Here is a 14,568-nt window from a genome sequence, read left to right on the forward strand (position 1 = left end):
ACACACACACACTCAGACAATAGCTGGTTGATCAGTTAGTGGAGGGAAGTGGATTTTGGGGTGCAAGTCTGAGGTGGTGATTTTCTTGGTATAACGCAGTAAGGCAATTTGGGGGTGGTTTGGGGGGGTGTGTGTCTGTGGATTTTTGGCTGAGGTTTCGTATTGAGGAATGGCTGTGTGCAGAACTGTGAGCTTCCAGCTATTACCTCCGGGAAGAGAAAGAGAGAGTGAAAAAAAAGAGAGAGAGATAGAGAGAGAGAAGAGAAAGAGAGATTGAGAGAGAGAGAGATACTAAAGTGTAATGCACAATGCATACAGTATAGAGCCTAAAGGCTATATATACAGTATCTATTTCTTATGAATTTCCCTGTCTGAATCTACTGTGACTCTAATGACCAGAAATCTCTCTGATGGCGAAATAGAGGGAAGGAGCCCAGTATGCCTCTAACAGAGAGAGACAGAGAGAAAGAGAGAAGTACTAAAGTCTAATGCACAATGCATACAGTATAGGGCCTAAAGGCTATATACAGTATCTATTTCTTATGCACTTCCCTCTCTGAATTTCTCTCTCTCTCTCTCTGAATCTCTCTCTCTCTGAATCTCTCTCTCTGTCTCTGAATCTCTCTCTCTCTGAATCTCTCTCTCTCTCTCATCCATTTCCCTGTGTGAATCTAATGTGTTCTCTGATATTATATATTTTTCTGATATAGTCGGGGGAGAGAGACAGAGAGAGAGAGAGAGCGAGAGAGAGTGTGTCTATAAAGAATAGCTCCATGTCCCTAGGCTTGTCTTTTCTGACTCAGTGCACACACACACACACACACACACACACACACACACACACACACACACACACACACACACACACACACACACACACACACACACACACACACACACACACACACACACACACACACACACACACAGCAGATTTGCCCAAGGATTCATCCCAAATGGCGTCCTATACCCGTTACACTGAGTGTACAAAACATTAGGAACACCTGCTCTTTCTATGACATAGACTGACCAGGTGAATCCAGGTGAATAGCTATGATCCCTTACAAATGTCGCCTGTTAAATCAATTTCAATCAGTGTAGATGAAGGAGAGGAGACAGGTTAAAGAAGGATTGTTAACCCTTGAGACAATTGAGACATGGATTGTGTAAGTGTGCCATTCAGAGGCTGAATGGGCAAGACAAAATATTGAAGTGTCTTTGAACGGGGTATGGTAGTAGGTGCCAGGCACACTGGTTTGAGTGTGTCAAGAACTGCAACGCTGCCAGATTCTTCCACGCTCAACAGTTTCCCGTGTGTATCAAGAATGGTCCGCCACCCAAAGTACATCCAGCCAACTTGACACAACTGTGGGAAGCATTGGAATCAACATGGCCCAGCATCCCTGTAGAACACGTTCAACACCTTGTAGAGTCCATGCCCTGACGAACTGAGGCTGTTCTGAGGGCAAAAGTGGCAGCAAATCAATATTAGGAAAGTGTTCCTAATGTTTTGTACACTAATTATGCACAATAATATATAATAACGTAATAAGGTATCCCCTATGGGCCCTGTTCAAAAGTAGTGCACAATGTAGGGAACAGGGTGCCATTTGAGATGCAGGAAGTCTGTGAATTACTCATCAGGTTGGTATAGTATCACACAGAGGGAGGGAGGGTTTCTCTCTTTCTGTCTGTCTTTATCGCTTCTCTTTCTCCTGTCATTATCCACACACACATCTTCTCTTTGTCTCCCTTTGTTCTCTCCATCCTTATCTCTCTCCTCCTTCTCTCCCCTGTTCTGTCCCACTGCGTGTCATCTCTGTTCGCCTTCTCGTAAAACCCCCTCCCTCGCTCTCTTCTCCTTCTCTCTTTCTGTCTCTCTAGCTCCTCTCTCCTTTCTCTCTCTATCTCCCTGGTCCAGTGGCTGTCCTTTCTCTAATGGTCTGTCAGTCTAATGATGGAAGATGCTACCCTAATGTTGTTTTAAAATTACACAGAGGAGGAGAGGAAGAGCGAGAGGAGAGAAGAGGGAGAGAGAGGAGATGAGAGGGTGGAGATGAAAGGTGAGGAAGAGAGGAGAAACGAGAAGATGATAGGATAGGGAGATGAGGAGAGGAGAGATAAAAAGCCAATACAGCACATTGAATTAAAATGAGAGAGAGAGAGAGAGAGAGAGAGAGAGAGAGAGAGAGAGAGAGAGAGAGAGAGAGAGAGAGAGAGAACTATTGATACTTTGATACAAGGCTTGTCATTTCCCAACATTCCATAATGTCCAGTGTTCTCATTGGACAGATGATGACTCCAGGTAGACCTGACAGCCAATCAATAGAAACGAGGTTGGGAGGCTCCAGTTAACAAAGAACAGACAGGGATGGAGACGTGTGTGTCTTCTCTGATGACTGGCCCAACCCTGTCTATCAATGATAATCAATCATTCACAGTTTATAAGATAGTCTATATTAGTTTAACATATTAAACATCAGAACATGCTATAGATTATCAATATGTTGTCTATCTAACAGGGACGGTTAATGGAAACTGAATTTACGTTTGATATCTGGATAGATTTGGTCCCTCCCTCTCTCTCTCTCCCTGTTTTCTCAGTCACTGCTCCTCTCTCCTCTTTCTCTCTCCATCTCTCTTTCATCTCCCCAGGTATTGACCCACAAAGCTGAATGAGGCCAGAGCTATAAATCACACACCATCACTCTATCACTGAGCTACACACACACACACATACACATGCACGGACACACACTCACCACACGCCTACACACGCGTACATGCACCACACACAGACACACACAAATCCCCATCTTCCTACATGCAGTATCATCCCACACACTCATGTCACACTATAGCTATAATTCAGCCCTCAGAGAGAGAGAGATGAAGACAGTAAGAGAGATAGATAGAAAGAAAGAAAAGGAGAGAAAGGAAAGAGAGAGAGACAGAGAGATAGAAAGAGGGATATGTACATCCCTTCTTTCACCTCTTCTTCTAGAGGTCTTTCTTGTGTACCTTGTGAAAATCCTAATTAGGGAACTGCCCTTTTCTCTGTCTCTGTGTGTGCGTGTGCGTGTGCGTGTGCGTGTGTGTGTTGTCTTCTTTTTTGTCAGACCAAATGGGGGCAAGGTAAACAAAAGCCAAAACAGCAGTAAATAAAAAGTCTAAGGCTTTATATACCTGGAGAGAGAGAGAAAGAGAGCGAAAGAGAAGAAGAGAGTGATAAAGAGATAGAGAGTAATAAAGAGCGTTGACTAGGAACTAGTGCTGGCACAATTACTGTATAACCGTTTATACCATGACATTATTGAATACTCCTTTCTGAATGGCTTGAAGGGCATTCTAGAGCGTGCATTATTTCCCTATAACGCACGATATATTTGCACGGTAGAATTCAATGTCTATGGTTCCTTCTTACATGTTCTATGTTTGAGCTGCTTTTGAAAGCAAAAGTAGAATTGAAAACATTATTGGCATTGTTGAATTCGAAGCTAGGAATGATGGTTTAGTTAGCTAAACTAGCAGGACTGTTTGTTTGGTTACCAAGGCAACTACTGTCGCTCTCTAGTAAACTTGCTAGCTACTTCAATGGATGTTGAACACATTTCTAGCAGCAAATGTGTTAAAATTACAGCCATGGTATAAAAGGGATAATCAATTTGTGGCTCTATGCGTTCTCTGGAAAATAATTTAACTCCATGGAAGGTGAGTTCCACTCAGCTATAGCGTGTCGTTGAACACACCTTCCACGTCGTTCATTATTTTCTATAGAATGCATAGCCTCTTGTTGATTATCACTTACGTAACCTATGGTTATGGATGAAGACCGTCATGAAAATAAAATAACCGTCATAGCCGTTTAAAAATGAACAGCTTACTAAAGACGGAACTGCTGGGTATTCGTGCAGTTGAGTCCGTTTCTGCTGTAACATGGACTCTTAACAGCGTGATGAAACTTTGTTGCTCCTTGCTGAAACAAGCAAGGTGTTGTAGCAAAGATTCTACATTCCATGTTAATGTATAATGTTAATTCAAACTATGTTAAGGGTAGACTCAACGAAATGACGTTGCACGAGCAGCACCGCAGATATTGAGATGAGCAAGATGCAAGACTTCGCTCTCACACAGTCACACACAGTATCTGCACATGTGTATGGGTTCGCTTCATGCTGTTACAGCGTGGTAGCTAGGGCACCAAAACATCTGAGAAGTTGAGCCTCGCACTTGAACACTCTTAGTTGTTGGGGAAATTGACCCACTATAATGTTTACTTTCTGCAACTACGTCATATTGCTGAGTCTAGCTTTAACTGATGTGGCTCTGTAATGTCAGTTTAGTTAAGTAAAAACAATCACAGCACATTGATGGCTACTCTTCCTGCTTTACTTCGTAGTTTTATTCCCAGCTTTGCTCATATGGGTAAACTCGCAATGGCCAGTCCAACCATTATCCCATCATTGGCGAGAATGATGACGCCCATACTATTCATTCTATTTCTATGGCAGCACATGCAGTCAGGAGGAGAGGAGAAAATGTGCATCTGTATAATATACAGTACCGGTCAAAAGTTTGGACACACCTACTCATTCAAGGGTTTTTCTTTATTTTTACTATTTTCTACATTCTAGAATAATAAGAATAATAGTGAAGATAACCATCCTATGAAATAACACATATGGAATCATGTAGTAACCAAAAAAGTGTTAAACAAAAATATATTTTATATTTGAGATTCTTCAAAGTAGCCACCCTTTGTCTTGATGACAGCTTTGCACACTTTGAGCCAATCAGTTGTGTTGTGACAAGATAGGGATTCTATACAGAAGATAGCCCTATTTGGTATAAGACCAAGTCCATATTATGACAAGAGCAGCTCAAATAAGTAAAGAGAAATGACAGTCCATCATTACTTTAAGACATGAAGGTCAGTCAATCTGGAACATTTTAAGTGCAGTCGCAAAAACCATCAAGCGCTATGATGAAACTGGCTCTCATGAGGACCACCACAGGAAAGGAATAACCAAAGTTTCCTCTGCTGCAGAGGATAAGTTACCAACCTCAGAAATTGCAGCCCAAATAAATTCTTCACAGAGTTCAAGTAACAGACACATCTCAACATCAACTGTTCAGAGGAGACTGCGTGAATCAGGCCTTCATGGTCGAATTGCTGCAAAGAAACCACTACTAAAGGACACCAATAATAAGAAGAGACTTGCTTGGGCCAAGAAACACGAGCAATGGACATTAGACCAGTGGAAATCTGTCCTTTGGTCTGATGAGTCCAAATTTGAGATTTTTGGTTCCAACCGCCGTGTCTTTGTGAGATGCAGAGTAAGTAAACGGATGATCTCTGCATGTGTGGTTCCCACCGTGAAGCATGGAGGAGGAGGTGTGATGGTACTTTTCTGGAGACATGTTAGTGATTTATTTAGAATTCAAGGCACACTTAACCAGCATGGCTACCACATTATTCTGCAGCGATACGCCATCCCCTCTGGTTTGCGCTTAGTGGGACTTTACATTTTTTTTCAACAGGACAATGACCTAATACACCTCCAGGCTGTGTAAGGGCTATTTGACCAAGAAGGAGAGTGATGGCCTCCACAATCACCCGACCTCAAACCAATTGAGATGGATTGGAATGAGTTGTACCGCAGAGTGAAGGAAAAGCAACCAACAAGTGCTCAGCATATGTAGGAACTCCTTCAAGACTGTTGGAAAAGCATTCCAGGTGAAGCTGGTTGAGAGAACGCCAAGAGTGTGTAAAGCTGTCATCAAGGCAAAGGGTGGCTACTTCGAAGAATCTCAAATATAAAATATATTTTGATTTGGTTAACACTTTTTTGGTTACTACATAAATCCATATGTTATTTCATAGTTTTGATGTCTTCACTATTATTCTATAAAGAAAAACCCTTGAATGAGTAGGTGTGTCCAAACCTTTGACTGTATATTTTTTGGTATATATTTTTGGGGCTATTCGAACAGTTATTACAGTGATCGCTGTCATTTGGCTGGCCAAAAACCATCATCCAAAAATCCATGACCATCACAGCTCTACTCAGAACAGATGACAACAGGGCCCCTTGGAAGACAGGACACCTGTTCGTGTACATACACACACACACCTGTTACCTGTAGGCAACTCTGTAAGCACTCTGCCTCCATCCTCCCTCCCCCCTCACTGTCATAGGTTTACTGAACAATACCCCCCTCACCCTATTGTTTCCCCTCCCCCCCTAGTGTTTTCCCTATTCCACACCTCACATTCGAGTTCCCCAATACATTCGACTTACAGTATTCTATATTCTCCAGTACTAGCACACTAAGCTTGGAAGCCAATAAATTCATGTGAATTATTGACGATGCACTTAGGCTGATGTTATAATTTCACTTTTTTGTAATATATATATATATTATATGACATCACATTTTATGTATGTTTCTGCATATGTACTATGATGTTCTAATAAACCTAAACATAAGCTATGGGTAAAAAATGGGTTCCTTACTGTTTCCCCTACCTACTTAGACACTCTTCTGGTAACCCTGGAAACCAACAATCCCTTGAGGCCTAAGCACCGGTTCGACCTAGGGGAAACCCTAACCACTCTAACCATTTTGGGGCTGACTGTCGTAGTTGTAGTGTTAATGTTTGAGTTTGTGTGTTTGTTAATGGTTTAATTTAATCATGTCTGGGTGACATGTCAAGGCTAATAACACTTAGCTCTGAGCTAACGAGCATGATGCAAATACACTGGGGACTACTGAGGGGGTGGAGGAAAGAGGAAAGAAACAGAGAGAAAGAGAGAGAGAGAGAAAGAGAGAGAGGTGGAGAAAGATGGGAAAGGGAGGGAGAGTGGGAGAAGGGGAGAGAGAGAGAGAGAGAGAGAGAGAGAAGGGGGGATAGATCCAGGAGGGAGGGAAGGAGTTGGGAGAGAGAGACAAAAAGAGAGTAGCGAGAGAAAGGGAGATTGTTTGTGTTTGCCATTAATTAGCATACTGTATCTGTTTTGTTGAAACAAATCAGTGCTCATTTTCACAGACAAACACACATGCATGCATATACACACACACACACACACAGTTCTAATCCAATCAGCCTATAGTTATAAGGGGCCAAATTCTCAGGTCTATGACTAGGTTAATCTGAGTCATGTGACTTCAGGAAACACAATCTAATAATCTCTCTCACACACACACACACACACACACACACACACACACACACACACACACACACACACACACACACACACACACACACACACACAAACTATTTTAGGCATGGTTCCGCATTGCATGGCCTATTTGATTTACAACTTGCAATCCAATCTAGGCTTTGATTTTAGCTACTGTAGCTCCTGTGCTATTATCGTACAACCTAACGATTATCTAACCAATCATCAATACAACCTAGTGTTGTCACGATACCAGAATTTTGACTTCGATATCAATACCAGAGCTGTGTTCAAATACCCATATTAACATACTGTATACTACATACTAAATTACTATATGCTGCCTACTATATACTATTAGTTCATTTTAGTATACCGTAAACGAACGGTATCCTTTCAGTTAGGCGTACTAGCGCTCCACCCGTCTTCAGGAAGTTGATGCTGTTGCTATGCAACCTCTTGCTAGCTTGTTAGCATAACAAATGACTAGCTAGGCATCTTACGACCTCGGGTAAGTTCGTAAATTCAATCTGGAGTGCCAGAGTGCGCTCAGAGTGCGTACGTAAATTTAGAGCGTTGTCATATTGTCCATTCATAAATTCAGAGCGTTGTCAGTTTGTTCTTTCGTAAATTCTGTGTGTTTTGCTCTTGGAGCGTTCAGAGCACACACTGGATGCTCTGGCCGAGGAGTAGGGTTGATCCGAGCGTTCTGATCTCACAACGGCAGTCACACACCCAAACTAACTGGAAAACATTGGCTAGCTTGCTACTTCCAGACACAAATGAGAGAACACCTCACTCTGACCATTTTACTAGCCCTAGCAGAGCTGGTTAAGCTATTTTCATGTTATCTAGAGGGTTGGTGAGTGTAACTGCGCTGCTGGCAACAATTTAATTACGATTTTTTGCAAACGTTTACTGACACCGGCCATATTCAATGGGTGTTGAGCGTAAGTAAATTCATCAGTTATTCGATGCTCTGGCACACTCAGAAGAGAGTGCTCTGAAATCGGAGTAGATAGCCAGAGCGAATTAACAATGTCCATTAAGAAAGCACAACGATTTTACCACGTAGCTAAGCTAAGAATGATGTGAATAATCAAGTCAATAAACGTTGGGTAGTTAGTTAGATAGCATATAGTTAATATACTGGTGTATTAGTAGCCAACTAACGTTAGGTAGCTAGCTAACATACCGGTACATACTGCTGTAATGATATGCTGTGCGGTTCGTAAGGATAGCGTAGCTAACAAACTGTCAGCCAACATAACGTGTAACGTAACTTTATTACGTAACGTTACTTTATTACATTGTTCAACATTTTCTTAACATTTGTCATAATTAGTTAAAGCAATGAATTTGTATCCGCTCTAGTCGGACTTCAGGTGCATATTTTCCTCCATTTTCTTAAAATCTGAAAACGTTGTGAAGCCACGCCCACTTTCTGAAGAATTGCATTATGGGCCCTAAAAGCACGGAAATAGTGTCCACTGCTTGTATACTTCGTATTTTGGTGAATTTAGTACGACATCTGCAAACTTTTGGCATACTAACTGTATCCATACTATGACCAATAAGCATACTACATACTCAATTTACTTCACAAATAGTATAGTTAGTGCAGTTAGTATGAGTATTCGAATACAGCTCAGGTTAAGTATCGCAATACTCGATCACGATACTCGATACCAAAACGATAACAAAACGATACCACAACAAACAAAAAAGAAGGCGTATTAGCCAAAGTCACACAATGGCACATCATCCAGACAGATGAACTCAGCTACTGCTCTGTTCAATATCATTACGTTTGAAAATGTTTCTGCACATTTTTCAGAGACAGCCATGTATGCATTAATTAATCAATCATACAATCAATCTGACTTTGTTTTTACCAACCTAACTACAAAACAACATAATGATAATAATTGATTTGAATGGTACATCTCTATTGATGAACTGGGTAAATCAAGATGTATCTTAGGTAATTTCACAATACAGGTGAATGCATATTATTCAATAGGAGTGTGTGCGTGCATTGAGATATTGAGCTTGTTTTAGCTGATTTCATGGGGCTACAGATGACAAAACAATCCCTTCCATTTAAGACTTATTTTAATTGAGACTGCTAGGAGAACATATTATTTTATTGTACTGGTCAACATTTGCATAGAAGAAGCAATATATATATTTTTTAAGTGTGCGGTGTCTCTTTAAAAAAGTAATGACGTAATTCACCAGGCAGAACGTGGCTTTGGAATATGACTTTGTGGCTATGGAATCTAGTGGAAACCAGATGGGAGGTGAGGAAGACGAAGAAGTGAATTCGTTTTTGGCGGCGAGGGAAACGAAGTGAATTAATAACGTTTTTGGTGACAATCAGCTTTGAAATCAGCATATATTGCATTATGGTTTGCAACCAAACAAAGTACTAGGGTTGTGAATTCAGCTGTAAGCTAGCAAGGAAAGTTAGCCTACAAATTAAAGATAGAAGCTACCAGTATCGTCTTGCGCTGTGTAAAGGTGTTCTAGCCTGTATGGACATTGTTTTGCGAAAAGTAATAAACATTTTCAAAATGTCTACATGCCGCGTTGCATTATTCAAGTGTGATAACTTCTGTGCAGCATGAGTGGGGAGGTAACAATGCAGCCAGATAGCTCGAGCAACGAATGAGTAAGTGGAGCAGGCACTTTGGTCTTCGCTCTATAAAGGGGCTGCGCTGAACCAGACGTGATCCTCTCAATCACGTGAGACACATTTGACAGAAGTACTGAAGGTTGAAAAAATGATGGTGCCGAACCTTTTTAGTTTTCGATGCCAGCTGCCCAACAAAAGGCTACCTTCCATCAGCTACCTGTCATCAGTATTCCTCAGAGATGGGGCCATACCCCAAACGATTTAATACAATTCCATATTGCATTCTGTCTCTGTTGTTCATTCAATTAATCATTCAGCCTGTACTAGAATAAAATATAAATATATATATGTCATTCAGCAGATGCTTTTATCCAATGCGACCTACAGTCATGCGTGCGTAAAGTTATTACATATTGGTGGTATCAGGCATCGACCCCACTATCCTGGCATTTGCAAACACCATACTCTAACAACTACCAGCTGGGCTATTTGCATATCTCTGGTCAAAGTTAGTGCAATATATGGGGATAAGTGCACTCTATGGGAAAGGGCATAGGCCAATAGGGTATCATTTTATTGAACCAGCTGTCTCAGGAACAAACACAGCCATGAGATCACTATAAAAACAACACCATATAGGTGACAGCTATGGCTTCATATTGATCCACAATGATCTATGACTGTCGATCAATAACTGTAACGATTCAACCCGGCAATCACTATAAATGTATTGACCAAATTCAAACAAACTTGATGTCTTACTCAATAATACACTGTTATTAATCAGTTACTAATCAGTTGCCAATGATGTGTGTGGGTGTGAGTGTGTTTTCAGAACATTAAGCCTAGGCCTACTATCCTAACCAGGATCAATTCCATAGTTCATCTCTCATGATGACAAGACAAATAGGCCTATAATGCCCTATAATGCCACTCATGCTTGCTCCTGAGTGGCGCAGCAGTCTAAGGCATTGCATCTCAGTGCAAGAGGTGTCACGACAGTCTCTGGTTCGAATCCAGGCTGTATCACATCCGGTGGTGATTGGGAGTCCCATAGGGCGGCGCACAATTGGCCCAGCTTCGTCCGGGTTTGGCCGGGGTAGGCCTTCATTGTAAATAAGAATTTGTTCTTAAATGACTTGTCTAGTTAAATAAAGGTTCAATAAAATAATAAAGTGTGTGTGTGTGTGTCTCTCCTACCTTGGCACGTAACTGTCCTGACGTGGACACTTTCCGGATCAGCTTCTGCTCCGTCTCGTCCGTCTCTCCGTCGCTATCCGAGCTCTCTTCCCCGGGTTCGGGCTGCGCTAGGCGGTCAGATTCCTGTGAAAACGTCGACTCCCGCGGTTCTTGGACGTACAAGACATTCGGGTTTAGTTTGGAAGCCATGATGGTGATTGTTTGAAGGAACGGACTTGGGAAAAGGAGGAGAGGAGAAGATGGGACGTGATGTGTGTGACCAGACTTCAATCTTTACACTTCGTCCGTTGATCTAAGGTAGCCTCGATCCTCTGAAAAGAATGAATGATTCATATTTTATTATTTAAAAAAGTGCCAGTTGGCAGTTAGTTAGGCAGGTGTTTGAAATATTCTCGTATGTCAGAGCAAGACAGTTTGAAATGTCAGCTAGAGCAAATCAGTTTGCCACTCTCACTGTTTGGGTTTGCGTTTTGATGGTGTAAGTCATATGGACTGTACCATTGTGTGAAATCATTATTTTAATCCATGCAAACTTAAAATGGCTTAACTTGGGTGGTGTTACTGTTAACACAGTTAACACAGTTCAGAAAATGGAGTGTTGCTAGGGTGGGAGTGACAGTTCATTTTTTTCTCTTTACTGGTTCCTCTGCTAAACTGTCACTGCATGATGTGGTGAAGCCTATACCACTTGTGTGAATACCAACACAATCATTTTGACTTTCTGCAAACTGTTAGAATGGTTAACCTGGGTACTGTTAAACTGTTTAGCCGGTTGTTGAGTTAAAACAAACGTAGAGCTACATTTGGCTGCCCACAACATGAAATGTAGGCCTATTTCTCTACATAGGGCAATAATAAGACCTTACTCATTGTATAACAGCTTTTTCTGAACATCTGCTATTGACGATAATGAAGATGATGATGATGGTTATTACAAAGGATAGGTCTAATATAGCATTAACTAAACGATGACATGACAATAAGCCTTCGTGCTTCAACAGTGAAGAAAAGACAGTCAGAAAATATAACATGACTACAAAAAAAACTGTAACTGTAATCCGTTACATTAAGCCTTTAGAAAATGCAGCATATGGCACAAATTTTTCACATGCAAATAGCAGTTTTCGGTAGTGCTCAAACCATGCCATTCCATGAGAGCAGTCCTCCATGACAAGAAGATAAACAACAGAGTAGGCTAAAAAGTCCTTAATTTTGGGGTTATGCTCAGGTAAAACAATTTGCCTAATCTATATTTTCATATTTCCAGGTCCTACTCTTGAAGATCAAGCGGTATTCAATTAGGCTCATTGGAACGACTGGAAATCTGACAGACAATGGTTTTTAATGTAAAGATAGGCTATAGCCTAATCGTATTATTATCTACATCAGAAAGCAATGGGTTAGACGAAGCCTACACAACCAACCGATAAAGTAAATTCCAACATCCATTTATGGCCACCAGCTATGTAAACTCTAACATCGATTTATCCGGCAACAGATGTCGTTCAATTGGTAATATTCATTTGTGTCTTCATCTAATGCCTCTTAAAGGGAAATTAATCTAAAAATAACTGAAAGTAATCAGATTATGTTACTGAGTTTGTGTAATCCAAAAGTTACGTTACTGATTACAATTTTGGACAGGTAACTAGTAACTATAAAGAATTAGGCTACATTTATAAAGTAACACACACTCAGGATTGTCATAAAAATCATGCACACACATTCCAGTAGGCTATTACAACACACACACCGCATGCACATTTCAATTTGTCACTTTCAAGACATTTTGGCATATAATGTTATAATATGTATCGCAATAACATCATGTTATATTTCTCAGTGGTCACCTGCAGTCGAGTGGTTGCTAACAGAACACCTGACTGTCATCATGTGTCTCAAGTGTGTGTCCTGTTTCCTTGGTTTCAGCTCTCTGAATTTAACCGACGTGTTGCTACTACACAACGACCGACCTCCCCATCTAGTCTACAGTAGCCAAAGGGCAGCATGATTTCAAATCATATGACGAAACAGTAGCGCTATGCGTTTATAAGGCTATTTCTTTTGAGACGAAAACGTTAAAAAATAAACAGATTTTTCTGTAACCTTCAGTTGTTTTTTCTTTGGAACAACAGGCAGTAGTCGCGAGAGCTTCTTTCTACCTTTTAGAGCTGGCGGCTCACGAGCGACAACGTTTGATCATTCATTCCATTGAGAATGGGATCGTTAATAACGACGGAGACTGGCACAAAACACGGATTTCAATTATATTCATTCATCCGTTCATCTATCAACGTATTCATTAATTTATTCCGTTCACCGGCGAAGCTCAGTAAAAACCGTTTCAATTCAAAAAACCCGTCGTCAAAATCCGGTAGCCTAAACCAGCCTCTTTCAAGCTTCTAGGTAACGTTTAGGGACGAACTGTCGTGCCATGCATCTGTATTCTACCGGGGGCGATTAAATAAGTATCTCTGTTACCGTGGCGTCCCCCGCTGCTTTTGCCCGGCCTGGGTACCTGTCTCTCGGCTTGAATCCTTCCACACGACTGAGCACTATCAAATCTCTGGTTCTCTCGCTCACACCGACACACACTATACGCATAGCATCGGGGGTGATTTGAATCAGTTGGTTGGGAGGGGAGGAGGAGATTGGGAGACAGAAGAGTTTAGAGGAAGGAGGGTGATTTGAAGGCTACTTAAACTAGCCTTCACGAGAATGCAGAGAAACAGAGAGAGAGATTAAATCAAAACTGCAAGCTAATTCTTCCCAGGTTAAACGGGGGAGTGAAACATTTACAATGAAAACACCCACAGCACCGGATAATTGTAATCAGTTTACCGGCAGTAATCAAATATGCATGGAAGATAGTTAGCCATGGTTCGGCAGTGGTTGTTGTCTCTCAATTCAATTCAAAGGGCTTTATTGGCATGGGGTAACATATGATTATATTGCCAAAGCAAGTGAAATTGATAAAGAAAAGTGAAATAAACAATAAAAAGTAAATATTACACTCACACAAGTTCCAAAAGAATAAAGATATTTCAGATTTGCAAATAGTTAAAGTACAAAAGGGAAAATAAATATATATGGGTTGTATTTACAATGGTGTTTGTTCTTCACTGGTTGCTATTTTCTTGTTGCAGCAAGTCACAAATCTTGCTGCTGTGATTGCACACTGTGGTATCTCACCCAATAGATATGATACTATCAAAATTGGAATTGTTTTCGAATTCTTTGTAGTTCTGTGTAGTCTGATGGAATTATATGTCTCTAATATGGTCATACATTTGGCAGGAGGTTAGGAAGTGCAGCTCAGTTTCCACATTTTGTGGGCAGTGTGTACATAGCCTGTCTTCTCTTGAGAGCCAGGTCTCTCTACGGCAACCTTTCTCAATAGCAAGGCTATGCTCACTGAGTCTATACATAGTCAAAGCTTTCCCTAATTTTGGGTCAGTCATAGTGGTCAGGGATTCTACCACTGTTTAGGGCCAAATAGCATTCTAGTTTGCTCAGTTTCTTTGTTAATTCATTCCAATGTGT

At 41.0% G+C, this 14,568-nt stretch overlaps 1 protein-coding gene across 1 annotated transcript in view; it reads right to left on the reverse strand.

Moving 5' to 3' along the window:
- si:dkey-172j4.3 (diacylglycerol kinase eta) overlaps positions 1-13,604 on the reverse strand; it is a 93,724-nt gene extending 80,120 nt beyond the window's left edge. The window contains exons 1-2 of the mRNA XM_038995305.1: positions 13,507-13,604; positions 11,026-11,336 (exon numbers count right to left, since the gene is read on the reverse strand). Of these exons, the coding sequence (XP_038851233.1) occupies positions 11,026-11,214 (189 nt within the window). The 5' untranslated portion in view covers positions 11,215-11,336; positions 13,507-13,604. The remainder of the gene's footprint in view (positions 1-11,025; positions 11,337-13,506) is intronic.
- Between the last annotated feature and the right edge of the window lie 964 nt (positions 13,605-14,568).

Source organism: Salvelinus namaycush, chromosome 6, assembly GCF_016432855.1.
Source record: "Salvelinus namaycush isolate Seneca chromosome 6, SaNama_1.0, whole genome shotgun sequence".
Taxonomy (NCBI): domain Eukaryota; kingdom Metazoa; phylum Chordata; class Actinopteri; order Salmoniformes; family Salmonidae; genus Salvelinus; species Salvelinus namaycush.